Source organism: Fundulus heteroclitus, chromosome 4 (assembly GCF_011125445.2).
Source record: "Fundulus heteroclitus isolate FHET01 chromosome 4, MU-UCD_Fhet_4.1, whole genome shotgun sequence".
NCBI lineage: Eukaryota > Metazoa > Chordata > Actinopteri > Cyprinodontiformes > Fundulidae > Fundulus > Fundulus heteroclitus.
This window is the reverse complement of record NC_046364.1, coordinates 5,460,115-5,486,416: the sequence shown is the minus strand read 5'-3', so window position 1 is coordinate 5,486,416 and position 26,302 is coordinate 5,460,115. Positions and strand designations below refer to the sequence as shown.

At 41.3% G+C, this 26,302-nt stretch overlaps 1 protein-coding gene across 1 annotated transcript in view; it reads right to left on the bottom strand.

Moving 5' to 3' along the window:
* The window catches only part of samd4a (sterile alpha motif domain containing 4A), a 71,054-nt gene extending 46,536 nt beyond the window's left edge, over nucleotides 1-24,518 (bottom strand). The window contains exon 1 of the mRNA XM_021308964.2: nucleotides 24,154-24,518. Within this exon, the coding sequence (XP_021164639.2) occupies nucleotides 24,154-24,349 (196 nt within the window). The 5' untranslated portion in view covers nucleotides 24,350-24,518. The remainder of the gene's footprint in view (nucleotides 1-24,153) is intronic.
* Nucleotides 24,519-26,302: the final 1,784 nt, after the last annotated feature.

The following is a 26,302-nucleotide window of genomic DNA, read 5'->3' as shown; positions in this document are numbered from 1 at the left end:
GTTATGCATTTTCCCCATTGTTTATCCGTGCCATGGATAAACTGGGGTAAAATCTGCCAACCTCACCGCCCAGAGCGCACTGACGAGAGCAATGGAGATTCGTCTGGTCAGCGCGGCGACTGACTGAGAAGCCTGTCGCTGTGAAAGGTGATGAGAATGTTATAAACTGTAACAGTCTAGAAGTGTATTGAGCTGAAAAGAGGGAGACATCAGCAGCTGGATCGTGCGTAAAGACGCAGCGTGAACCTCTGTGTGCTTCAGTGTTGCTGCTGAGGGGAAAATGTTGACCATAAAGGCTTGATGAAACTCAGCCTGATTCCCCAATCAGGTTATAGATTTACAATGATAAACAAATCCATAGATGAATGTGTAACAGTGTAATGTTTTGGTCAATAACTTAAAACTACTTAATTTTATTCAGTATTATTTGAACAATTGTGTTCAAATAATACTTTTTTTTTATGTTTTAATCCATTAACTGAACAATAAGGTATTAATACGTCTCTTTCTCTTTTTAACAAAAGTAATACATGTCTACTTCATTGTCTGGTGGGATAAAAATGAGATGGAGTTGACTCCACCGCTCTTCCAGGGTCCGGTTAGCCCCACCCCCAAACAAGCCCCACCCCCAAATTAGCATAATCTCACTCTTAACATTTCATAAAAGTTGAGAGGTCTGAATAACCACTAGAAGGGAACATGCGCAGCCAGCAAGTGGAAACTATGAAGGAATGAGCATGGAAACTGACGCTTTGTGAGCGCGTCAGAATGATTGGCATGTGGGACAATCAATAGATAATGCGATAATCCCGGAATTTGAGAGGCAGAGGGGAATAAAAGCAGGAACAAAACTGTCAAATCCCGGCCCTTTGAGTAGGGAGGCATGGATTGGTTGTAGTTTTTACAGGCCTGCAGCTCCCACAGAAAATGATTTTTTTAACCTCCGTTTTTGTGAATAATTAATGTATTTACTACTTTCAGGAAGTAGTAGTAAAATTTTACCCAGTATAACAAAAAGTGTTTCTGAACAGGATTACCAACTAAAGCTTTAAACCAACAAAACCTGCTACCTGAATTAAGGTTCAAAACTTTTACGCAACTTCCACGAAAGTGACAACAAATCGGAGAACTAAAACCCAAGAATGTCTCCTGTCATGTTTGTATGTTAATTAAAATAAGCCTATAACTATTATTGCGGAAACATTTTGCTTTGAAATCTTCCTGAAAAAAAAATGGGAAAAGGGAACAAAGTTTTTGAAATACAAAGATTTTCCCACACCATTCCAGACTAGAATGGGTGATAATAAAACAAACTTCAATGGGATGTGTCTGGAAAGAACGTGGGGAAGAAATTTGTCGTGGTGTTACTCGAGGAGAACAAAGTTTATAAAAACAACAACTAGTGAATGGTCGGAGGGAGGGGAGGGCGGCGGTGGGAAGGAAAAGTTCCCGTTCCTGCTTTCCGACTGGATTCTCCAGCTCAGCACTGGGGAATGTGCTGGCATGTCGCAGTCTCTGCTGCTGAAGAACGGAGCGATTCCTCAGGATTCAGAGCTCTGTGCCCTAATCACAAGCACATGTGCAGCCCCAGTCCCAAATTCTATCTTTACTACCTGATTAATAAAAAAAAAAAAGTAGCAACAAACTTTACTGAATCTATATTTAATCATAAACAAAGCAAGCACTGGGGAACCACCCCAGCCCAAACAAAATAAGCTGAAGACATGAAAATAATAAACATTCTTAAAGCTTTTTTGCTTGAAAAAAAAACCTACATAGCAAAATCAGAATTCTTGCAAATATTACAGATATTTTTCTCTTTAATTGAGCCCATTAGATGGTTTTTAAATAAATGGTAAGTGCCTGTGAAGCTCCTATGTTGTCTGGGGCTGACAATGTCTTGTGTTATATCCTGTTTTGCAACGCATTTCATTTCACATTACTTATAATTGCAGCAGTTAAAATGAAATGAAATGAGCTCAAAAATGATTAAACTGCCTGTTTAAAAATTGCACCCAGAGACATGGAATCGACAGCAACATGTTTGAGCTCTCTTTCAGACATCACCGGTGACCATGCTGGGGGGGAAAAAGAAAGTACTCACTGCACAAAAGCAAACCTGAGACTGGTATTTGCACTCTTGTGTGACAAACTACTTGACCTCTGTCGTAACCCTGAAATTCCTGCCGACGCGGGTCTGCAGCGTCTCATCAGCAGCGCGCTTTTTGTTTGGTGCCACACACAGCTGGAAACCACGCTGAGCGTTTCAGACGCCGGTCGCTTTGTCTCTCCGACTCTACAATTCAGATCAAATCTGAAAAAAAAACTAATTCAAATCACACCAAAATATCTCATATAAGCGCCCTGTGTTGAAGATGTGCAAAAAGCCCTAAAATAAGATACTTTAATTAAAGTTACAAAATCTCACAATGGAAAAAAAATGGAGAAATGCTACTTTTAATCTTGGTAGCTTTATTGAACAGCTAAAAGAAAATCCCACATTAAATAATCGCTGGCCGTATAATTGTTGGTGTTCTTAATCCCTTTATAATAAACTTAATATAAGCAGTTTTATAATTTATACTTTTCCTTTTTGGTCAATTGGACTTACTCATAATGAAAAAGACAAGAGATAATATAATATTGAACTCAGATACTGGCCACAAAAACATTAAACTTGCCCATGTTTACAGTCAGGGCCCTGTAAAGGATTGTATCCAAAACAACCATTAGAGCCCATCTACATCTGCTGGCTGTGGCTCAGAGGGATGAGTATCCGTAAGGTAACTGTAAAACTGCGGGATTGATTCCAGCTTCTGTCTCTGCCGCACATTGATGCCCCTTATGCAAGGCACTAAACACTGCAAAAATGGAACTAAAATTAAGTAAAAATGTATTGAAATGAGTGTATTTTTCCTTGATTTGAGCAGGTAGATAAGACTATTTGCCAATAGAATGAGATTTTTGCACTTAAAAAAGGAACAATTCATCTCTAAAATAACATAATTAGACATCCTGCACTTGAAATAAGACGATGGAGATGAATAGTTCCTATTTTAAGTGCAAAAATCTTATTCCATTGGCAAACAGTCTTATTTACCTGCTCTAATCAAGGAAAAATACAATGATTTCAAGACAATTTCACTTACTTTTAGTTCTTTTTTTACAGTGAATCTGACACTGTCTACCAATTTGCGTGTCGGTGTAAGAACGTGGGTGTTGGCGGCTGGTATTGTTGATGGAGTTGATGTGACTAGAAAAGTCAATTTTCTCTCCTACCATCAGAGACGTAAACATGCTTGATCAAATCTTCAAGGATTTCAGTGTGTTTCGGACAGATAAGATCAAGATTTCTGCAACAAACACTCCAGGTGGGTCTATGATTAGTTATTGAATATGTTGGAAAGCAGCTCATGGCCACTGTTGAGTACGGTAGAGGATCCGTCATCCTGTGGGTCTGTTTCTCTTCCAAAAAGGATCCTGGTTAGAGTGCATGGCATCATGAACTCTTGGGGAAAAACTGTTATATTAGGCGTAAAAATGCCGAGGCCTCTGATGGAAAACTACAAAATCGTCTTCATAAAAAGGTCCTCCGGCAGGATAATAATCCAAAACACATGGTCAAATCAACACAGAAACAAATCAACCTTCTTCCTGTGAAATCTCAGGCCTTGGACCTAAATCCTTTAGAAAACCTGTAGGTGAGGACCACAAATGGCCAACAACCCCTCGTTTGGTACGATCAAACCTTCACTGCAAAAACAGACTAAACTAAACTAAAAATAAGTAATAATTTTCTTGAAATAAGTGTATTTGTACTTTATCTGAGAAGGTAAATAAGACAATCTGCCAATCGAATAAGATTTTTGCACTTAAAATAAAAAGAACTCTTCTCTATCCGCTTATTTCAAGTCCATTATATCTAATTATCTTATTTTAGGGGAAAAAATACTCTTTCCATTGGCAGATAATCTTACACTGCAAAAACGGAACTTAAAATAAGTAAAAAGGTTCTTAAAATGAGTGTATTTGTCCTTGATTTGAGCAGGTAAATAAGATTATTTGCCAATGGAATAAGATTTTTGCACTTCAAATAGGAACAACTCATCTTCATCACCTTATTTCAAGTACAGGATGTCTAATTATCTTATTTTGGGGGTCAAAATACTCATTCCATTGGCAAATAATGTTTTTTACCTGCTCAAATCAAGGACAAATACACTAACATTAAGAACATTTTACTTATTTCTAGATCTGTTTTTGCAGTGTATTTACCTGCTCAGATCAAGAACAGATTCAAGAAAAACACTCATTTCAAGAAAATGTTACTTATTTTTAGTCCTGTTTTCACAGTGTACTAAATGACTTTAGGAGAGCAAGTCATGGGCTTATATGCTACTGAATGGTCATTTTTGTAAAAGAAAGAACTGAAACTTACAACTTTTTGGTGCTTAAATTGTTACGACACAAACAATAAAAAAAGGGAGGTAGCACGTTTATTAAGGAAGGAGAGCAGGAGCCAATATAAATACATGAAGGCTTATTATTGCCGTAAAAGACTAAACTCCTAATCTGGTGTATACAAGCAAAGCGCGTCGTCACTTCTCTGACGTTCCAGTCAGACTGTCTGAAATATTCACAATATGCCAAAAACACCAGAAGATGTTTCCACATTAGTTAAATTCCCTGTGAGCCACAATAACTTAGAAAACCTACAGCTTCATATCACTGTCAGACAGCTGAGACCGGTTAAAATGATAGGAAACTAAATAAAAGCCGAGTCCTATCTGCTTTTTGCCTTCTGTGCAGCGCTGCAGAGCCCTGTTCAGTCTCTTCCTCTGAGCCGCTTATTTATTTATCCTCTGCAATGTTTGAAACAGTAGCCAATACAGCTGTCTGCAAAGTGGGAAGCACCTGCATGACAATGAGATGTTTGTTGATGTTGAGAGCGTGCGTGCGCTTGTGTCTCCGTTCAACGCGCAGAGGAAGAGCATCATCAAGGCTTCTCCAGACGCCGACATCCTGCCCTCCCCGCTGCGTCGGAGCAGAGTTCCCTCCTCACCTTTTCCTTCAAAACGAGACGGTGCCAAGACCAGATGACAGCTCCACTCTTCAATTTCTAAAAGCTCACACGTACAAAACCTCTCTTTTTTTTTTAGATCTTTCCTGATCTAATCCCCTTCCTTCAGCTTCCCTGTCGTGCTGCTGCAGGACCAACTGAGGTCAGGAGAAAACGGTGAACGCTGACAGCGCTGCAAAGATCTGCCGTCCACACTGCAAAAACGGATCTAAAAATAAGTAAAATGTTCTTAAAATTTGTGTTTTTGTCCTAGATTTGAGCAGGTAAATAAGACTATCTGCCAATGGAATGAGTATTTTGACCCCTAAAATAAGATAATTAGATATACTGCACTTGAAATAAGATGATGGAGATAAATTGTTCCTATTTTAAGAGCAAAAATCTTATTCTATTGACAGATCTTCTTATTTACCTACTCAAATCAAGGAAAAATACACAAATTTTAAGACTACTTCACTTATTTTTAGTTCCGTTTTTGCAGTGCACCTGCGGGTGAATGGAGGAGAGCTCCAGTGTTTGGGGAGACTCTGAATACGGCAGTCGCATCTATGCTGGGAATGCGAGCCTCTGCGCTGCCAGGACTGGATGGGAGAAGCCCGAAACTCTATTTAAGGAAGTAGAATCCAAAAAACCAGCCCGTCTATTTGCACCTTTATTTTGTCCTGTCCCAACACATCACATTTTTTCCTCAGGTGTTATTTTGTGCGGTATTTAAAAGCCACTTCGGAACAAGTCCTTGTAAACTGAAACATCTTGATGAAGCAACATAGGATTAATTTAGATATTTATGGACTGGTGGTGAGGAGCTGAAGCAAGAGCCGTGTCCTGATTCTGGGTCCAGAAGCTCAGGGCGGACTCTGCCAGGGATGGCCTTTGTCCCCATTCTCTTAGCCTTGACATAAAAAAAAAATGAGCAGGGAACCTCATGGATCTTTGTTTTTTTTTTTTGCAGATGATGTTTTTCTCTTAGTGTCTTGAAGATGTTACCTTAATTGAATTGCCGTGATTCTCAACCATATGTGAAGCAGTTAAGCAGTTTTAAAACCAGCTTCTCCAAGTCTGAGACCAAAATCCCAACACTCCTTTGTAGCCATTATGTAAAGTTGCATTCATACACTGCATCCAGGTCCTGCAGGGCTGTACAGCTGGGGGCTGGGTGGCTGCAGAGCTCCTTCACAAACGTCTACTGTATGGCACAACAGGTTCACTGAGAAGAGGACTGAAACGAGAACGGGCCGGGCACACCGTCTCGCTGTCGGCTATATGAGGAAACGCACGGCTCTACGTCTGGTCGGGACCAGATTGGACAGACCGGTATCCTTCACCTGTTCTCACACCCCTCCTACTCCTTAACACATGTACATGTAAACGGCAGATTGTTGATAACAATAACATTACACACCCATGGAGCTAATTAAAGACATAGTCTGCTATAGTTTAGAAAGTCATAATCTCAATTCCCTGACTTTGACCATAGAACTGGCCAGATAGACAGACAGACAGACAGACAGAGAGACAGACAGACAGACAGAGAGATAGATAGAGAGATAGATAGAGATAGATAGAGATAGATAGAGAGATAGATAGAGAGATACATAGATAGATTTTGAGGGTATTGCTGAGAACATTTACTGCATCCTTTAGGTCTTCCACTGCTAAACTTTGAGTTTAATTAAGTCTCTTACACAGGTTTGAGTCTATGAATCCTACGCAATAGAAGTTACCACAGATGTGTTGACTACTTTTTCTAATAATAATAGAAAAATTATTGTTTCACCCTGGCATTTACTTTGCAGGTGACCTCTGTCAGCAAGAAAACTCTGATGATGTCTGCAGATCATGTCCATCCATCCATTCACCCATTATCTCTACCTGATTACCCACCCAGAGTTGTGAGGAAGCTCGTCTTCATTATAATTAAATTCCCCAAACTTTGAGACCTGTCTGTCCATTATTGTAATGCAAATAAATCTTTAAAAAGGTAAAATCTGGATTGATAATGTTTGGACCTTCAGCTGCTTCCGTGTACTACAGCTTGGGCTCCTCTCCGCTGTTGCTGCTCCCATACTCAGTATGAGGGATTGCTGCAAAGTCAACAGCACAATGCAAGCAGCTGTCGCTACATCCTCTTCTAGGAGGAGTGAATGTCGCAAGTTAACGGCTGTGTTTCGATACAATTGTCATGCGGCTTTTGAGCTAACTCTTAAAATGGCCTTTGACTCGATTCAGTCTTTAGAAAACATTTTAACCATTTTGAATAATAAACTGAACGTGAGTGCATTGTTTAATAAAAAGGATAAAATGAAATGTATGCAAGTGCAAGTCGCAATTAGTCCGTGTGATTCAATTGAATTGACTTTTTTGTCAAGTGCCTTGAGATGACAAGCGCTTTGAATTGGCATTATATATACCCACAGAGGGCTTTTAAAGCCGTGGGTAGCGTGCCGATACGTTAAATCTCTAAGCTGCTGCCTCAAACCAGATTTTAGCTGAGTTTGTCCTCACTAGACAAAATTATGACAAAATACAATGTAAAATGAATCATAGCGAGTCACACCTTTCCTCTTCCGTGGTGCTTGTGTTATGCATCGATGCCCGAGTTGATCCACTTCAGACGTGAACGACTTTAAGTTGCGTTGTCAACTCACCTGTGCTCCGTTTCTTACATACTGTCGACTTTATCACATCGATTTGAAGTGATAAAAAATAAAAACTTTTAAGTTTGAAATTGAAGTTGTTGAATTGTAAAAAATTATCCTTGAGTATTACAAAAATCAAAAAAAGGCAAGGAAGATTGCAGCCAGATTGTAGCTGATATTTGTCTATTATCCAGTTATCTGGAGTTTATTACGTCTGAGTGTTGCTTTAAACACATGGAGCACCAAATCGATGCAAGGGGAGAAATTAAACCTGGAGGATTTAAGCAGCAACAGCCCCGCCCATCAGCAACGGCTTGTCTGCCTGGTTCTCATTGACTGTTGAAATCAAATCTGGAGTCCGACGGTTCTGAGGAGCTGTGGAGATGTTTCATGGGGCTTTTATAAGCTTTCTTCCAGTTCCCTAAAGAAAACCGCTTCCCACCCGAAATCACAAAAGGTAAAAAAAAACAAAACAAAAAAAAAACCCTTTGCATGTGGAGGTTTGCGTGTGAAAAAGACAAACTTTATTTTGTTTGCTCCTCTGATCGTTGGGCCAGTGGTCTGTCCCCATTCCTGAGGTTCAGCGGGAGTTCACAGAACGTGGCGTCGACTTCCAGAAATAAACCGTTTGCTCATGCGTGGGCGAGATGAAATAGTTTGGCTCTAAAACGAGCGACAAGAGATTTCTGGCTCAAACCCCCACCCAACCCCCCCCGATCCTCTCATCTCTGACAGAGCGACCGGCGGGACGTTTACAGATGTACAAAAAGCTGCGGTTAAGCACCGTTTATATGGGTGTGTGGAGAAAAATCAGATCACGCCGGTCCTAAATTTAGGCTTTTACCTCTTTAACACCCAGACTATCCAGCTGCAAGGGAAGCATATCCAATCAATCTTTGGGAGCGACAAATGTTTTCAGCAACTCCACCTTGCTCTGAAAATGTTGCTAGAGCACAACTAGTTTTATCCAAATAAAGTGGCTAATACGCTGGATGGATGAGGCAAACATTGGTGTGGCACCACCACCATTTTTCTATATGGTTTGCACAGTAAAATATGCGGGAAATGCTCTCTTCTTTTGTGTTTTTTAAATGTCTTTATCCTTGCTGAAAAAAAAAGGATGCCAACAGCATGATGCTGCCACCACCATGTTTCAACGTGGAAATGTGTCCAGCACTAGTTTTCATTGGTTTCTGTCCAAAAGGTAAACTTTGGCGTCTTCTGACAAGAGCACAACTTTTTTTTAGGCCAGCAACTGTTTTATTTTATGGTTGCATCAATATGGAAATGAGGGCCTATATCAATATCCATCATTTAATTCGTTATGACCAATAGCCAATATTTGCTGATATTTTATATATATATTAGCCAACCTGCTTGACCACATGTGTAGTCCTGCGCAGCGTCACTGTCACATGACCAAACAAATACCACATGACCAATCCACATGGCAAGACAAATGGAAATAAATGGAAATAAATGTTTGTTGTCAATTTCGACCCATATGTACTCCTCAGACCAATACCAATATGTTATACAGACACCGATGCTAAGACAGATATTTCATGCATTCCCGTATATTTAATGAGGAAAACATTGAAATGGTCAGAAAAGTTGCTACATCCAGCAATAAAATCTGAAATATTTATATTTATAACCCTTCCTGCAGTGAATGATCCTTAATTATTCATGAGCAAAGGCGACATTATACCAGGTGTTTAGGGGACAGATTTAGAAACGTAAGCGGAGTGGTAGCCAAGCGGTTAGAGAGCCCAGAGATGTTGCACGGTTCTGGGTTTGAATCCCGCAGACTGCTGCTCTGGGTCCTTGAGCAAGACCCTTAACCCCAGAAAGCTCCCCGGGGGCCGCACAGTGGCCCCACTGCTCCATGAGGGACAGATTAAATATCAGTGGAATGCATGTTGCAATGACAAATAGAGATAAATATTATTAGTTATTATTAGGAGTGGGCAATATGGACTTTAAATTTTTTCACGATATATTGTGGCTCTATTGTGATGACGATAAAAGACTATTTACAGTGTCAATAATAGCCCAACAAACACAAATACTGTCCTTAAAAAACATATTTAATAATGTGACATATATTAAAACATAATTCTAAGTTTCGTCATTAGACCAGTTACATAAGGAAGAGTGATATTTTTTTTTAATCACTAAACTGTATTTCATTCTATTTTTTGAATTCATTGACATTTATCGATGTGCTAAAGAAACCAACAACAGAGAAAACAGCAAAAATAACAATCCTGACGGCACTAATTGGATATTATTGTTGTCAAGAATAACTCAAATTCTTTTAATGATGGGAAATTTTTCACGATACCGATGAAAAGGACACGATAAAGGCCGAACCCTAGTTATCATTAAAGAGGAGCTCAGTAAAACAGTTCACCATTTTAATCAAACGAAGCGATAAAAGGCTACATTACATACAAATATTTCCTAATCCTAGTCGAGCTAAATTAACACACTGGATATAACAGAACGAAGGGCTGGGCAATATGGATTAAAAAATAAATCTCCAATTTTATCATACCAAATCTGATTAATCGATTTTTTTTCCTCCTTTTTGTTTCATAAAAAGAAATTAAAGAAATTATTTTAAAACCTTGCTTTTTATGTCAAGCATTTCGTCAGGGAGTTGACCTGAATTCAAAGTGCAACTAAAAACAAGCTGTGAAACATGCTTGTAAAACAAGATGGCAGCCGTGCCATTATAAACAATGAAAATATAACAAAACATTTGCTGCTAGTGGTATTACACATTGAGCTAAAAACAGGCTTCACTGCACTTGTGAACTTCAAACTAAGTTAAAAAAAAAGTAAATAAGTAAATGAAGTACCTCGTATTATGGTAAAAAAAAAGTTTCCACTTAACAATATTTTGACAATATAGTTGCCTAAACATATATCCAGCATCACATGCTGTTCTCTTCATGGAAACCCAATGAGTGTATTGGCAAAATAAAATCCAGCTTTTCCAAAAATGAAATCTTAAAGAATTGTACATTAGAATTAATCAATTAAATTGATTTATCGCCCAGCCCTAACAGAACGACACAAAAAGGAATACAAATCAAACTCTTTCTTCATTCTATTGATTTTAAATTGCACAACTATTCATTCATTTAACTCATTGTGCTCTCCTTAAAAGCTCGTTGTAACATATTGCTACCATCATTTAAATGAAATCTTTTAATTTTATCTCAGGGACTGCGTCACCAATCTGGGGGTGAAGTTTGGCCCTAATTTTAAATTTGAGGAACAGATCCGCAGTGTTTTTTTTTCCCCAGCATCTTCAAATAGCAAAGGTGAAATCAATCTTAGCAAGACCTGTCTTGGAGAAACTAGTCCCTGCTTTCATCGCGGTTCGTCTTGATTACCGTAATGCACCGTATATAGAGGCATTAGCCGGATCTCTCCGGCCCGTCTGCAGCCTGTATGCACCAGCATGTTACCCCCATCCTAGCGTCCCTTCACTGGCTCCCTGTGCGCTACAGAATTAACTTTAAGCTTTTGTTATTTGCTTTTAAATGTTTGAAAAACCGACCGCTTAGATCAGCTGCTGCTGACGGTCCCTAAAACCAGGCTGAAGCTCAGAGGTGACAGAGCTTTGCTGCTGCCTCCTCTTTTCCTGTTTTTAAATCTCTTTTAAAAACGCACTTTTATTTCCTTGCTTTTAACACAGATTTTTCATGTCTGGCATTTTTAAAATACTCTTGCTGTGAACCTGCGGTTTTAGCTTTTGATGTCTTGTGTGTGCATGTTTTTTTAACCTTTTCTTGTTTTAGTGTACAAAATTTGGTCACCTTAAAACAGTGGCGCCTCCAGAAATGTTGGGGCCCCTCAAACTGTTTGGGTGGCACTGAAACTAAAACCATATTTTATTCTACTGTTGTAGTAAAGCTGCCTGTAGAAACCTATCAGAAAGACTTAAGTAAACATCTACTAATATCTTTTGGTTTTTAAGGTTTTTTTGGGGGGATTTTTAATGTTCCTAATGATCTAATGTGCATAGATCAATAACAGTACAGTTAACATTTTGAGTTGAATAACAATTCCTTTTTATTGTGTAATTATATTTAGAATAAGGTGCACATTTATTAACTTATTGGAGAACAAAACAGTTACTAGGGAAAAGTAGATACTGGCAGATACAAATAAAAGCGCGATAGAAGAGTGGTTGCCTTCAATTTACACTGGCCAGTGGGGTGGCCAGGACATGGCATGGGGGGGCCATGGCCACCCCTGGCCACCCCCTGGTGGCGCCCCTGCCTTAAAGCATGCTTTAGGAATAATTGATTGATTGAAAGCTGATTATTGCTCTGTAATGGTGCACACAGGGAAACGGGGGTTCTTCTGTGAAGGATATAAAGGATGAAACCATTCCTCCTGACTCTTCATCTCTTTTCCTTCCCCGCCCCACCCACCTCCTTCGCTCCCCTCTTCCATACCGCTGTGGACTCAGGAGACCGTCTCTCCACTGTGGGTGGAACCGGTGTCCTTTCCACTGCCGGCACCCCCACCTCTTTACTCTGGAAAAAGAAAAAAAAAAAAAAAAAAAAAAAAAGCCTGCTTTGCTCACACCGAGCGCCTAAGTCCAGAGTAAGCCCACATTCCTAGACAGTATCCCCAACGCTGGGATAATTTAGTGCCTGGGGCAGGAATGCTGACGTCCAGCCCAGAACTGAGCCTCGTTTGGGCAGAACCTCACTGACTGATGTGAGTCATTAGAAAACACAAGCCTTCCTGGGAAGTTAGTCATCACAGACTTTGTTCCACATTAACAGATGTAAGAAAAAAAAAAAAAAAACGTTTGAAATGTAGCTTTGATCCAGAATCCATTCCTGTTTTTTTTTTTTTTTGGGGGGGGGGGGGGGGGGGGGGTAACCATGAAAACTTGACAAAGATAAGGACATATTTGCCATTTTTAAACATCGACCCTCAGTAGCTGATACCAAGAACCACGAACAAGGTGAAACATGGCGGACCTACATCCTCCTATCCATCAAAGAGCAAGGAGATTTGGAGCTCTCACTACTACATTGCTAAAGAAATGGGATGGAGTTTTTTTTTTTTAGAATGCAAGTTCCCCGGTTCAAATCCCACAGGCTGCCACTCAGGGTCCCTGAGCAAGACTCTTAGCTCCAGAAAGCCCTCCCAGGCGGCGCCGCTGCTACATGAGGGACGGGTTAAATGCAGAGGACACATTTCATTGGTATGTATGTTGCAATGAGGAATAAAAGATAATTATTATTATTATAATAAATGTAATAAATGAATTTAAAACACATTTGAATATTGGTCACTGGCTTTTTAAATATTGGTATCTTGCCATGTAAAAACCCATATCAGCTGACTTTGTTGCGGCCTTTTGAGGAAGGGGCTTCAGTCTTTTCCCCACAGATCAACTGAAACGTTACACTCGTGAAAGCATGTCGACAATTAACGCAGGGCGCTAACTTTTACATTTCAGCCCTCTCTGGCTGGAAGGTCTGTCTAATTAAGACGTTATTATTTATTCTTAAATAGAAGCGACAACTTTTAGCAGACGTCAGAAATCCTCCACAAAAACCTCGATCCGCGCGTCTCTACTGTAGTTTTATCTTTTAACGAGACGCCAGAGGAAAAAAAGCACCAGAGTGACTGATGTTTCCACACAGTGCTGCCCCTCCCCCACCTGTTGCCACACACTGCCGGTCAGCTGACAGAAAGAAAAATGCGATGCTTCTCTCAGCTGTTTGACTTCATTAGTCATGACGGGGAAACTCCGACAATCTCGTCAGGTTAAGGCTGCTTAAAATCTCCAGGTTAGAGTGGCTTTAAGCAGAATTATTGCTGCTCTGAAGAAGATCTATAAGATTTTGTCAGATTTATACGCAGAGTTAAATGTGGGGATCCCATATAGGCCCGTGTCTGACTGCCGACATTTTTTGGACCAACTGTAGCTGCGTTTAGAGTTGAAGGTTTTCTTTCATTTAAATTATTCTTTGCTTTTTTTAAGCTTTTTTTTTTTATCTGAATCCCAGAAGACAGAAAAGATTTAACCAAGGCTTTAATGTTAAAACAGTTTGAGGAGTAGATATTTTAAAGGCAGTCAGTCAAACTGGTATTTCTCCGATAAAAACCCTGAAAGATGGTTACTCTGTTAAAAAACTGGCTGCACTCACAAAGACGTCGGCACTGATCCATCTGCAGATTTAGCCGAATCAAGCCGCTGTTGCACCTCGCTGTGCGGTCTTCTAAAGATTTCATATTTAAAAAAAAAAAAAACACGGCTTTTGGTTTTGCTCATGCTTTTATTTTGCAGCCAGTTCCTCAGATGAAAGAACATTTCCAGCCGAAGCTCATAAAGTCTGCACAGATCTTCCTTTTTGCACACGAAGGACAACCAGAACTCAAAACCGACACGCATCTCGTGGATTCTGGTTCCGTCGGCTCAGCTGCGTGTACTTATCAAATCTTAGCTGTCCGGCTTCCAGCACAAACAGCTGTGCGGGCCGGGTCAGCGCTGCAGCACTTTAAAAATGATGTTAGTCATTCAGAACACCGGGTCCACTGTCCTGCCCCAGACCCACCCACTAAGCCTACGTCCTGAGTGGGAATCTTCCAGAGAGCACGCTCCAGCGGCTATTTTAGGTCTCCGCCAATATTCTCCACTTTAAAAGCTAAGAGATTACTCAGAAATGCTGATGTCATTTAAAATTTAATTATTTTTTTTAAAAACAGACAAAAAATGTGACTGAGCTATGATTAAGTAATCAAATTGAACCAAAACTTTGATATGGTTTGAAATAAATTATTTTTAACTCGCATCTGGTTAATTTTGGGTTACAAATTCCCACATTTCTTATTTAATAGCCGGGAATCGAGGAAATCCCAGCTATCCAAGAATAACATGGGAGTAAAAAAAAAAAAGAAAAGCTAATCGCAATAAATCAATAGAGGGACAACTGTGCGAGTGTCTGTGGGAGGAGGTGATCCCCGTTTAGTGGGACCGCGTCTGAAGGAGCACAGAAAGTCGCGCCGCTCGCTCGGTGCCAAAACAAAGCCGCCTCTGAGACGCACCGAGAAGTAGGTCACAGAGGATTCCTTTCATTTGTACAACACTTTCCAAAAGAGTTTTCCACTCAAAGCCTGAAACGTCCCACTGGGAAGTTAACCCTGAAGCAGCCGGAGCGTCTCGGCTCTGATCTGCAAACCAAAGCGAGGAACGGGTCCGTTTCCATCGGCCGGTTAGGTCTCCTGAAAAACGCGCGGCAGAAAACAACCTTCCGCGTGAAGACGACCGGAAAGCCTTTTTCTTGGAAGATCTACAGCCGAATAAAAGAAACCAAAATAGCAGAAACAAAAGCAAAGTGATATATATCAGCCTTAGCCCGGCCCTTAAACGCTCAAACGAGCTACCACAACATACCAGAGGGATCACGTAACCACACAACCTTCTCTGTCCCCCTTCTTTTCGCCAGCATGTGTTCTCACGTCGAGTCTGAACCCTCCACCGATTCACGACTCGCTCAGCTGAATCAGCGGAGGGAAAAGCAACCGCAAGTTGACACAAGTGAAAGGGAGAAGAGCGAGGCGAGGCCCGAAACTCACTCCGGAGGTACAGAGAGTGCGAGTTCTGAGGAGTCCAACGGTTACTCCGCAGGAATGCGCCTCCTTTACAATCAATTTGAGGCGCATCTTCCCTTTTTTTTTCCCCCCCTCCGCTCTTTGCAGCTTTACCACTCCTGAGATATTTTAGCACCGGCAGCTGGTGGCAGACGTAGCAAAACAAGATGAAGAGTGAAATTTGCATACATGTTAGACAGGAGTGTCCGTACAGCTCATCTCTAGAAAAGCGTTTATAACCCACACAGAATGAGACATGAAGCTGCCTGAAGGGCCACAGATAATTGAACTGCTTGCTGTATTTAATCAGAGCAAAAAGGTGATTTTTTTTTTTAAAGCACTATGATGATACATTTTAGGGCTGAACGATTTTGGAAAATAATCTAATTGCGATTTAATGCGATTTTTTTTCCAGTTTAATTTATCATGTCTTTTTAAACATATACAAACAACAAATCATTTTCTTTTATCGCTGTGCAGATTAGTTGCTAAAAGACCCACAGCATCTAAACTCGGAGCAGAAATGATTGGGTTCTGCCTACAATATATTTCAACCAAAATTGCAATTTTGACTTTTCTCTGCGTTAACCACAAGCAACAAAAATGGCCTCTAAATAAAAATGTTTGTAAACAAGGACTATTTAAAACAAAAACTTTTAATATTTCTATTGATCAGAATATTGTTCAAGAGAACGGCTTTTAATTGATTTGGACATCAATCTTTGTTGAACATAAAGTGCAACCAACAAGCAAGTCTACGTATTAAACTGATTGACCTGTACTTAATGCTATGTATGATTATATAAACTCTAAAACAAGTAATAAAATTAGATTATCTCACTGCTGCAACTGTCTTCCCTTCCATGTGGAGGCAAACCCACTTTAAACATTTTACCAACACCTAATGGACGCGTCTAATTCCCTAATTGTTACATAGCCAAAAATTGCAGACTCTGCGATTTGGAAATTGCGTTTTTTTAAAATCGCGATTATATTGAAAATGCGATTAATTGTTCAGCTCTAATACATTTAAGTTCAATGTAGACCATTTTTAATTTATATCAGTTAAAGACAATCTCTAGCTATAGTGCTAGTACCATGATCTAGACGAGGGGTGTCAAAACTTTTTGGTAAATGGGCCAAAATTGTCAAGTCAAAGGAACTAGAGGGCCAAAAAACGAATTATTTTTTTACCTGCTGTACAAAATTAACCTGACCCTAGCCAGATGAATTTCGCTCCACTCATCCATCTGGAACAGATCCATAGGAATTGCCTTTATTGAAGGCTGGGCCTCATCAAAAATCCTTGCATATGATTGGATAAGCCACTTGTCTGTCATCTTTATCAACGTGCTATTTCAACCACTCACACCGAAGCTAACCCGTGACGCTGTGAGAGCTACGCAGGAAAAAAACAAACTTTTTTGTTTTATGTGTTTGCGGCTCTAGTGGCGTTTTATTGACAGTGAGCTGACAGGAAGAGGGGGGAAGACAGGCGGCAAAGCGCCGAGGGTCGGAGTCGATCCCGGGCCGACCGCGTCGAGGACTAAAGGCCTCCTAACATGGTTCACGCTAACCACTCCGCCACGGGCGCACCCCGGAAAACAAAACTTGCCAAATCCGGTCGGGAGAAGGGCGCAAACATGGTTTCCACCAACAAAAGCCTTCAAGGAACCTTGGAGATGATCAAATCTGGCAACTGCACAGATATTTTCACTGTAAATCTTTTGTATCAAATGTCTAGAACATTAAGAAAAATAGCACTGCTAAATGCAAACAGGTCTTTAGTTTTCCTCTCCACTGTCGCCACATGCATGTTCAGTATGAGGGATTGCTACAAAGTCAACGGCACAATGCCAGCGACTGTCCACTGTGGCTCATCCAGAAGGAGTGAAAGCTGCAAGTCAGTGTCTGGATGCAACCTGCTGGGTTTCCTTAAATATTAAATGTTTTGAATCGGCACCATATAAATAAACCAAACTGTCTTGGTTTTGTCTATGAAAGGCACCCAACAAATAAACTTTACTCAATTAGAAATAATATCTCACTATTCTTAGAAAGTCACTGAACTGCATCGCTTTTTTCTGGTCCTCCATCTTGACCCTTCACATCGACATTTTTTCAATAAACCTGAGCAACGTCCTGTTCTCCACGAACAGAGGCGACACACGATTGGCCGAGACTAAACGAGAACGCCGCTCGTTTTAGCGGCGCCGCGTGTTTAGTAAACAGAGCCCAGCCGAAATGGACGGAGGGTGTGAGAGAAGCGGAGTTTATCTCAGAGACTGTGCAGAGTATGTACATAGTTACAGTTTACACAAGTTGCACAATTATGTTGGCTCTCTCTCCCTGCTGCAATGTCATCATTTTATCCAAGCTTGCAAGAGTTCTTTGGGGTTTAGTGAGTCTCCCTGTGGCCCTACACCACAGTTTTATGGGTTTTTAAAGCAAGCTTATTATTTACATGGGTCAATAAAATAACTACTTTCTAGGAAGTTTTGCTCAAATAAAAAGGAACCTACACTGCAAAAACGAAACTAAAAATAAGTTAAATGTTCCTCAAATTAGCGTATTTGTTCTGATTTGAGCAGGTAAATAAGATTATTTGCCAGAGGAATGAGTATTTTTACACATAAAGTAAGATATTTAGGTAAATAAGATGATGGAGATGAGTTGTTTGTATTTTAAGTGCAAAATCTTATTCCACTGGCAAATCCTTATTATTATTTTTAGTTTTGTTTTTGTAGTGAATCCATCTCCTTCTCCAAAGGCATGAAGAAGAATCCTTACATTACATTTAACTGGAATTTTCTCGTTGTTGTGCCACTCGTTAAATATTGCAAAACCGATAGTAGTTGTGATTAAACCACATTTTCAGCATCTCTTTCTTTTCCTCCACCACAGAGTCGACAAATTCTAGCATCTCCGTCACTAAGAATCTGTCAAGTATGAGGTTAAAAGGAAGTAAACGTCAATACAGAAGAGGAAATACAAAATAAGACACGCAACGAGGTGCTTGTGATTGCTATTTTGCACACATTGATTGCAATTCTATACATCATGCAGTTCTAGTAAACAGGGGAAGAAAATCAAAACATCTGGAACAACTGGTCAGAACCACTGAGCTATATTATACACTGGAGTGCTGATTTTGCCGAAAAACTGAAGTCACTGGCGGCCATCTTGCTCCTCCCTACTCTCACAGAATCCCATAGGATTTAGTTGCAACAACAAGCAGTTTTCTGGCTGAGTGAAAACGTTTCACAGGTAATTCTACAGTCAGTGGATGTTCTAACACTATCAACTACTAGGAAATTAGGTGCTGACATATTTTACATGTTATTCATATAAAATATGTATATATGTGTATATATGAGTATGTGTATATGTATATATGTATATATATGTATACACATATGTAAATATATGTTTTTGTATATTGTTATTTATATATTTATAAATGTTAAACACATATATTTAAATGAATAAAATGCAAAATATTACAGCACATGACTTTCTCAGTACTTGATATTTTTAGAACATAAAACTATATGGCATTTGACATTTTAAAAGTCTTAAGCCCCCCCTGAACATGAGAAAACCCTCGTTATTCGATGCTGTAGCGCACATATTCCCTAGTTACTGGAGGAAAATAGGGAGTACCAATATGGCGGCTGGTGGCTTCAAAGCGACTCGTTTAAACAGACGGTGATTAGCACTCCAGTGTATTATATAGCTCAGTGGTCAGAACGAATGCCCATTGGTTGCCAGAATGAAGAAAAATTCAGTACAGAATAATACTGGATGAACTGTAAAATAAACAAAATAAATAAGTTCTCATAACTTTCTATTTTTTGGTTATACAGCACAAACTAAAGACATTCTCTATCGTAAATACGTTTTCTTGCACTTTTTGAGTCCAAACATCATTTAAATCATCTATCATCACCTGATCGTACGTCACAATAATAATTCTCACTTCAGAGTCTTAAAGCAGCTGCCGAAAGAAAAGAAAGACTCCTAAATGAAGGAGTAATTCGTAACACGACGGCCACCCAGGAACAAATCAGAAATCGGCATCACCAGGCGTGACTTTGGTTCAAGCGTTCGCAGCGTACCAACCATTTCTGAACCGTTTTATTTTATGTTTGTGAAGAAAGAAAGGAACAACGGTGGTTGTGAAAGTGCTTTTTTTGTTTCACAGGAGGGTAGCTGACTACTCAGGCTGTAAGATGTTCGTTTTGTTAATCAGAGAAACAGCGAGGGAGGGAACCGTCTCTGTGGCAGCTGTAATTTTATTTAATTTACAAAAGAGCCCTCTTTAGCACCGACCTGAAGGCAAAAGTCTGAACAGTTTGTGTGCAGGATGTGTGGGGTCTGCAGAGATGTTAGCAGCACATTTCCTGACTCTAGACCTGCACAAGAAAAAGGAGTGATGGAGAAGTTTTCAGCTCCACTGCGAGTTCAAATAATGACGGTTTACCTGGTGGTGTGTCCGGTGGGGTGGAGGAAGACGTGGCAGTTTAGAAGATCTAATAAACCAACACCCTGCCTGCGGATTTAAGTACCGTGTACTAGGGCTGGGCGATATGGACCAAAAGTCATATCCCGATATATTTAGGTTGAATATCGATATACGATATATATCCCAATATTTTTTTCGCAAAGTTAGAACTGTAAAATGAAATGTTCAGTCAAATATGTTATTGAAAACTCACTACTCAAATATCAATAAAATGTAAACATAAAACTGGAGTGCCTTTTTTGAAATCAAAGCTCCGTAAGGTGCACATTTAAATAAAAAAAATATCTTAAATAAAAATATCCTATAAAATAAAATAGGTCAATCTTTTTCTGAAATAAATATATTTCTATGAGAAAAGTAGTGTGCAGTTCCACAGCAGTGCAGAGAGGGGAGCAGTGCAAAGAGCTCCGGTCAGCGGCTTGCGTGGAGCAAGGATCACGGTGCAAATTTGAACTATATCGATATATGCGATATGGTCTAATCCCATATCACATTTTAAAATATATCGATATATCATTTATATCGATATATCGCCCAGCCCTACCGTGTACTCGCATTTCTTCATGGTGGTGAATAACCACTTATGACGTTGTAGACGTTGTAATTTTACTCCAGTTCTGACTAGCATTGTTCTACAGATCGACACGGGCATCAGCATTTCCATTAACAACCTTTATCGATGAACATTTTCCCTTTTCTGCACAGTCCACGTCTTCCTTTGTGGGTGATACAAATGGATAACAACAACCAATCTGCCTGAATCTTATTCTGACGACAACGTCACACATTTCCAGGCTTCAAGGTAAGACTGCAGCTGATTTTCTTCCCACAGGGTAACTCCGGCTTAACGTTACGCTTCTGGTCCACAGGAGAAGTTAAAAAGCCGACACACAATCAGACAGCAGCCGCGGTAAAACGCTCCTTCACTTAGGTCAGACATTAAGAAAGGAAACTAGCCGGTGATGCAGCTGATTAAAACCAAAGCAGGACTGAGGAGGAAAGATTTACTCACTTTATACAAGTCGTATGAAATAATACTGTATATTCTTCAGTGATGGTATCAAGGCATTGCTTGTTTGTACCTGTAATACTTTATCAGCTGGTTCTGCTGTTATTTTTATATCTCTCTTTGCAGGTGAAGAAGCAGACTGAGGATGTTGTATCGCTCTCTTCTTTTTCTTTTTCACCTTTTCTTGTTTAAGTGTCCATTTAACAAAAAATATTCCCTGAATAGATTCTAATAAAGCTTCTTGCATGTATAAATAAAGGGGAGCACTATGGTGAAAGCAGTAAGGCTCCACTTGTGATTTACTCATGATTTAAACTACTTAATGCAAAGTAAGCAGAGATTCTGTAATTACTGTAAAACCACATTTTCCTTCTTTAACGTCCAAAAAAACAATAGCACCCTTCTCAAACACAGGTGCACGCCTCTCAGGTTTCATTCAGGTTATGCTGTAGCGTCTTTCTGACTTCATGAGCAACTACCAGGACCCCTGGAGATACTGCGGTTGCGTAATAATCAGACGCCCCACCATCCAGGCTGCTTTGATCTCTGATACCATGAACTGACTTTTCATTTTTTTTTCCAGGGGTCTCTCCGGAGAAAACTTCATAAAAGTCAGCTTTGATGTCTCTGGTTGTATTCAAACAATAAACACAGAGTGAGCAGCCGCCCCTTAGAGAGGGGCGTGGACAGACAGACTGCTGCTCCTCACCAGATGTGAAAGTCCGTCCGCGCGCTGCCACAGGTAGGCTGAGACCTGCGCTCTCAACCTCAGCAGCGCCTTTCTATTTTTCACGAGCCCAGTCGGTTGCCAGGGTTTCTGTTACCATGGCCGTGCTGCAGTGTGATGCAACAAAACCGAGGCAGAACCCCCCCTCCCTGCCCCTCCCCTGTTGCTTTGGCCCAAACCCAGCTCAGGAAGGGCTACACTGACCTCCCAGCAGCGCCTTCAGACACGCTGAAATGCATGCAGGCTGTGCATTGATCCAAAGCATCAGCTCAGAGCTGCATTGTTTATTGTTATGTCATATTTTACCTTTTGGTTCTCTGTCATTTTTCTCTTCATAGAAGGTACACCTGGTCTGGCATTAGGTGTGACATCATCCAGGGGAGGCAGATCATCCGCTATTACCATCGAACATAGAAAGTACTCCTGGATCAATGTGAGCTTCTGAGCTTTCTGTGTCTCTGCTCTGTCTTCTCTAAGCCCCAGTGGGTGGAGGCAGATGAGCGTTCACACTGAGCCTGGTTCTGGTTCTGCTGGAGGTTCTCCTCCCTGTTAAAAGGGGAGTTTTCCTCTCCACTGTCGCTTCATGCATGCTCAGTATGAGGGATTGCTGCAAAGCCATCAACAATGCAGACAACTGTCCACTGTGGCTCTACGCTCTTTCAGGAGGAGTGAATGCTGCTTGGAGAGACTTGATGCAACCTGCTGGGTTTCCTTAAAGAGGAAACTTTCTCACCAACCTGGAGGATCTGATCCAATTTGATGGAATCTGACTTTGGAAAGTGCCTTGAGGTGACATGTATCATAAATTGGTGCTATAAAAATAGAATTGAATTGAAACTCTGACGTGTCTGCGTTAATCTCTGAAGCAGGAAATGTCCTGTAACACGCAGAGACGCCACTATCACACGTCTCTGCGTGTGAACCCGGCTCAGAGGAGGCGGTTTCTTTGGGATCCCCGGGTTTAAAAAGCAGCTCGAAAACAGTAAAAATGGCAACGCTTTGTGGATTTAACGTGAAAATGGAAGTCGGCAAAACATTAAACCTAGAAACAGGCAAGTATGAAAGGAAAAAAAAAGTGTCTGTAATACAATCACTTCCCACGGTATTCATGCCAATTAAACTTTGTGTCTTGTCAGATGTACAAACTCCAATGCATTTCGTGTGACACGCAAACATAAATAAGTGTGTTTTTGTGAAGTGGAAGGAAAAATAATCTGGTTTTCTTTTTTTATAGAAAAACTAAAGCATTTGTAATCAGCCCTTTTTACTCTGTTCTCCTAAATAAAATTAGAACTAATCTAACTTCTACACAGAGTCCAGCTGTGTTTGTGACAAAACAACCAGCATCACGAAGACCAAGGAGCCCAGCAGAGAAGGTTGTGGAGAAGTTTAAAGCTGGGTTCGGTTCTAAAACGATATTCCAAGCGTTCAGCATCACCCAGAGCTCTGATCAATCCATCATGTGAAAGCGGATGGACACGCCGCAGGTCTGATAAGACATGGACGACTATGGGTGGGAGAATATTACTTTTTAATGGAGCGGCGAGAGGAAAAGTCGTTATTGACAGAAAGCCAGAAGAAGATGTGTCATGTTGAGTTTGCAAAAAGCCACGTAGGCGAAGGACATCTGGTCTTTGAGGCTTATTAGCAAAACGCTTTATGTGGTAGAAAGCTAAACGCTGCCACCAGCGTTCACCAGGGAGGTGAACGGTGGAGGCAGCGTCATGCTGTGGGGAAGCTTTTTCGTTACCAGGAGCAGAGAAACTGCCCCCCGTTTGATCTGAAGTCGGACTAAATGCCCATCGTGGCAGAAAGCTTGCTGGAGGCTGCCCAGGACGTGAGACTGGGGCGAGGTTCACCTTCCAGCAGGACTGGATCCACGCAGCTTGGAACGGCCCAGTCAAAGTACGAGCTTAAGTCTAATTGAAAATGTGACTGAAACGGATGAGCGGGAGTTATAAGCGTCGGCCTCTAGCTGTGCTGGCTGAGACAAACCCCTAAAACGCAGATGCTCATTACCAAAAACAGTTAAAAAACAAAAACAACTGGACTTTTTTCCCGAAGTTTGATGTTGTTTCGCTTCCCATCCGGAAAGCATTCTCCAGACATTCAAAATGTCTGGAGTAATATGGAGTTCCACTATTTATATTAAGCTCATTTGAATTGAGAAAGCTTTCTGGATGGAAAGCATCAAACAACAACAACATCAAACTTCGGAATAAAAGTCCTGTTGTTTTTATTTATTTTTTTTACTTTTTTTGGTATGATCATGACCTGGATGACTGAGAATCTTCCCCAGCACAGACGGTCATTGACTCAAGGGACTGAATACTGATGTTCGCCGCACTTTAAAGACTTTTATTTGTAAAATAATTATAAAATAATAAAATAAAACATGCATCCTTTTCCTTCCACTTTTAATTTATGCTCTACTCTGTGTTGGTCACCTAAAATCCCAACGAAAACCCCTTGAGGTCATGCAGGTTTGATTACTGTCACCGACTACTGTGTTACCCTCAGGAGAAGCCGGCCTACCTGGATTGTTGGCCTCTCCTTCCAGGACCTGCAGCTCCGTGCACTCGGCCAGGGAGTGCTCCAGGCAGACCTGCAGGAAGCGGGCCTGGGTCCGGCTCACCCTCTTCAGCAGCGACACCAGAGCCACGGTCTGCTCGCACTCGTTCCACCCCTTAAACCAGCTGGCCAGCACGCCCACCTGATCCCGAAACATCATGGTCTGCGAGGCGGCGTGGATCAGGAACGCGGCTGGGGGGGTAGCTTTGTGGATGAGAGGCTCTGGTCACAGTGGGACGTCCCAGACGGCGGATCCCCCCGCTGGAGGGGCTTCACATCACCTTCTCGTCCCGATGATTCCCTTTAGCGAGGGTGAATGACGGAAGGAAGGGGGGGGGGGGGGGGGGGGGGTAAGGTGATCTGAGCTGTCTCTGGCTGCCTGGTGGACCTGGCAGGGATTGATTTTTGACGAGTCAGCTCTCCTCCAGCTCAAGCTGTGTCACATCAGCTTCAGCCACAGGCATTTTTTCTTCAGGGAATCCCTCTCTGGCCTGCAGGGGGATGTCAGACATTAGAAGAGCAGCACATTTCAACAGAGAATCCCCCTCTACGCGCCTCTTTGTGCGCTTTTTCTACTTCTTTCACGCACATGCTGCGCTTTGTCCTGCCTGACGCGACCGTGCGTCCCTGTTGCTTCAGTCTGCTGCTGCTGCTGCAGTGGGACAAGCCCAGCCTCTAAGACTCAACCGAGCATTTATAGCAGTCGCCTATGCGCATAGGGCTTGTGGCATTCACCGCTGGGACAAAAATAAAGGAAAATGTTTTTGGTATCCACCCATTCCTAAAAATACACGGCAGTCGGTGATCCTGGCGCTGCATCCCGGAATTTTCCAAAAGGACGCCGGCCGGGTTACCGACGGCGGCTGTGGCGACTTCCTGACAATATTTCAATGATAGGTTAGTCTTTACGCTGCCATATTCCTGGTTGGAGGAGGAGGAGGAGGAGGAGGGGGGGAGAGAAGCCGGGGCCGGAACCCGAAGGAGAGCCGAGGAGAAAAATGTGGGAGCGGGCTCCTGCGGGCTCCTGCAGGCTGCGGGGCTGATAGTCTAAAACTGTCCCTCTGCTTCATCAGCACCCAGCCCGCCGCGCACAGGACTGTGTGGGGGATCAAAAAGGCAACAGCGTATTTCCTACAATATAAGTAATAGTTACTTTAAAGTCACACAGATACTCCCAGACATCGTTGCGCAAACATAAATAGTCGCAGACCCGCCAGGAAAGAAATAAAACCAACACTGAAAAGATGGAAAACGGGGGTTATGAAAGGAGAAAAGAGTATATGGAGCATTATTTGCTTTCAAATGTTTGAAACTGTTAGATTGTGTGTGTGTTTTTTAAAGCGTTATTAGTCGTTCCTACCTTGCAGCTTGCATCGCTGGATTCCCCCTTCAGGAGGACCGACAGGCTCAGCTTATTTCCTTTATTATAGGCGGAGGGGGAGAGGCGCCCTTTCACTCCGGCTCTCCGGGATTTGCCATCTTGACTAACTTTTCCCTCTGTGTCCGTCCAGTAGACGGGCTCCTCGGCTCTAAAATCGCTCTGCGTAAAGACAAGTCGGACGCAGTCAACACGTTCCGCTGTGCGGGTTGTCAAAATAAATCAGGGGCATGGAGGGCCACAGATGATCGATAAAATACAAAAACATAGTTATTATTAGATGGTTTGTTAAATAAAAAGAAAACAATAAAGCGAGAAAGTGATTTCTCAAAGATCTTAAACCAATTAATCACTTTTTACTCTAAAGCTGTAAGTGGAACAGAAGGGAAATGTCTGTAGATAGTTTTTTTTTTTTTAGCTCAATGTCTATACAGTTTTGTCGTTTAATGCGTTATTTACGAGATAATTTACACCTGCTGCTATTTACAATCTGGTAAGCAAGAAAGAAGTGGGTTTGGGGATGCTTGGTTCCAGCATGACTTGACCAGCTCGCCACCATAGCATCCACCATAAACTCCACGGTCTATCAGAGTGTGTTCAAAATAAATGTGAAACCATTTGGGTCAAGGTGAAGCAGAACTGGATCCAGCAACATGATGATGACCCAAAGCACATGAGGGAATCATCAAGAAACTGAGGATGAAGAAATGCAAAGCGAAATGCAAATGCCCATCT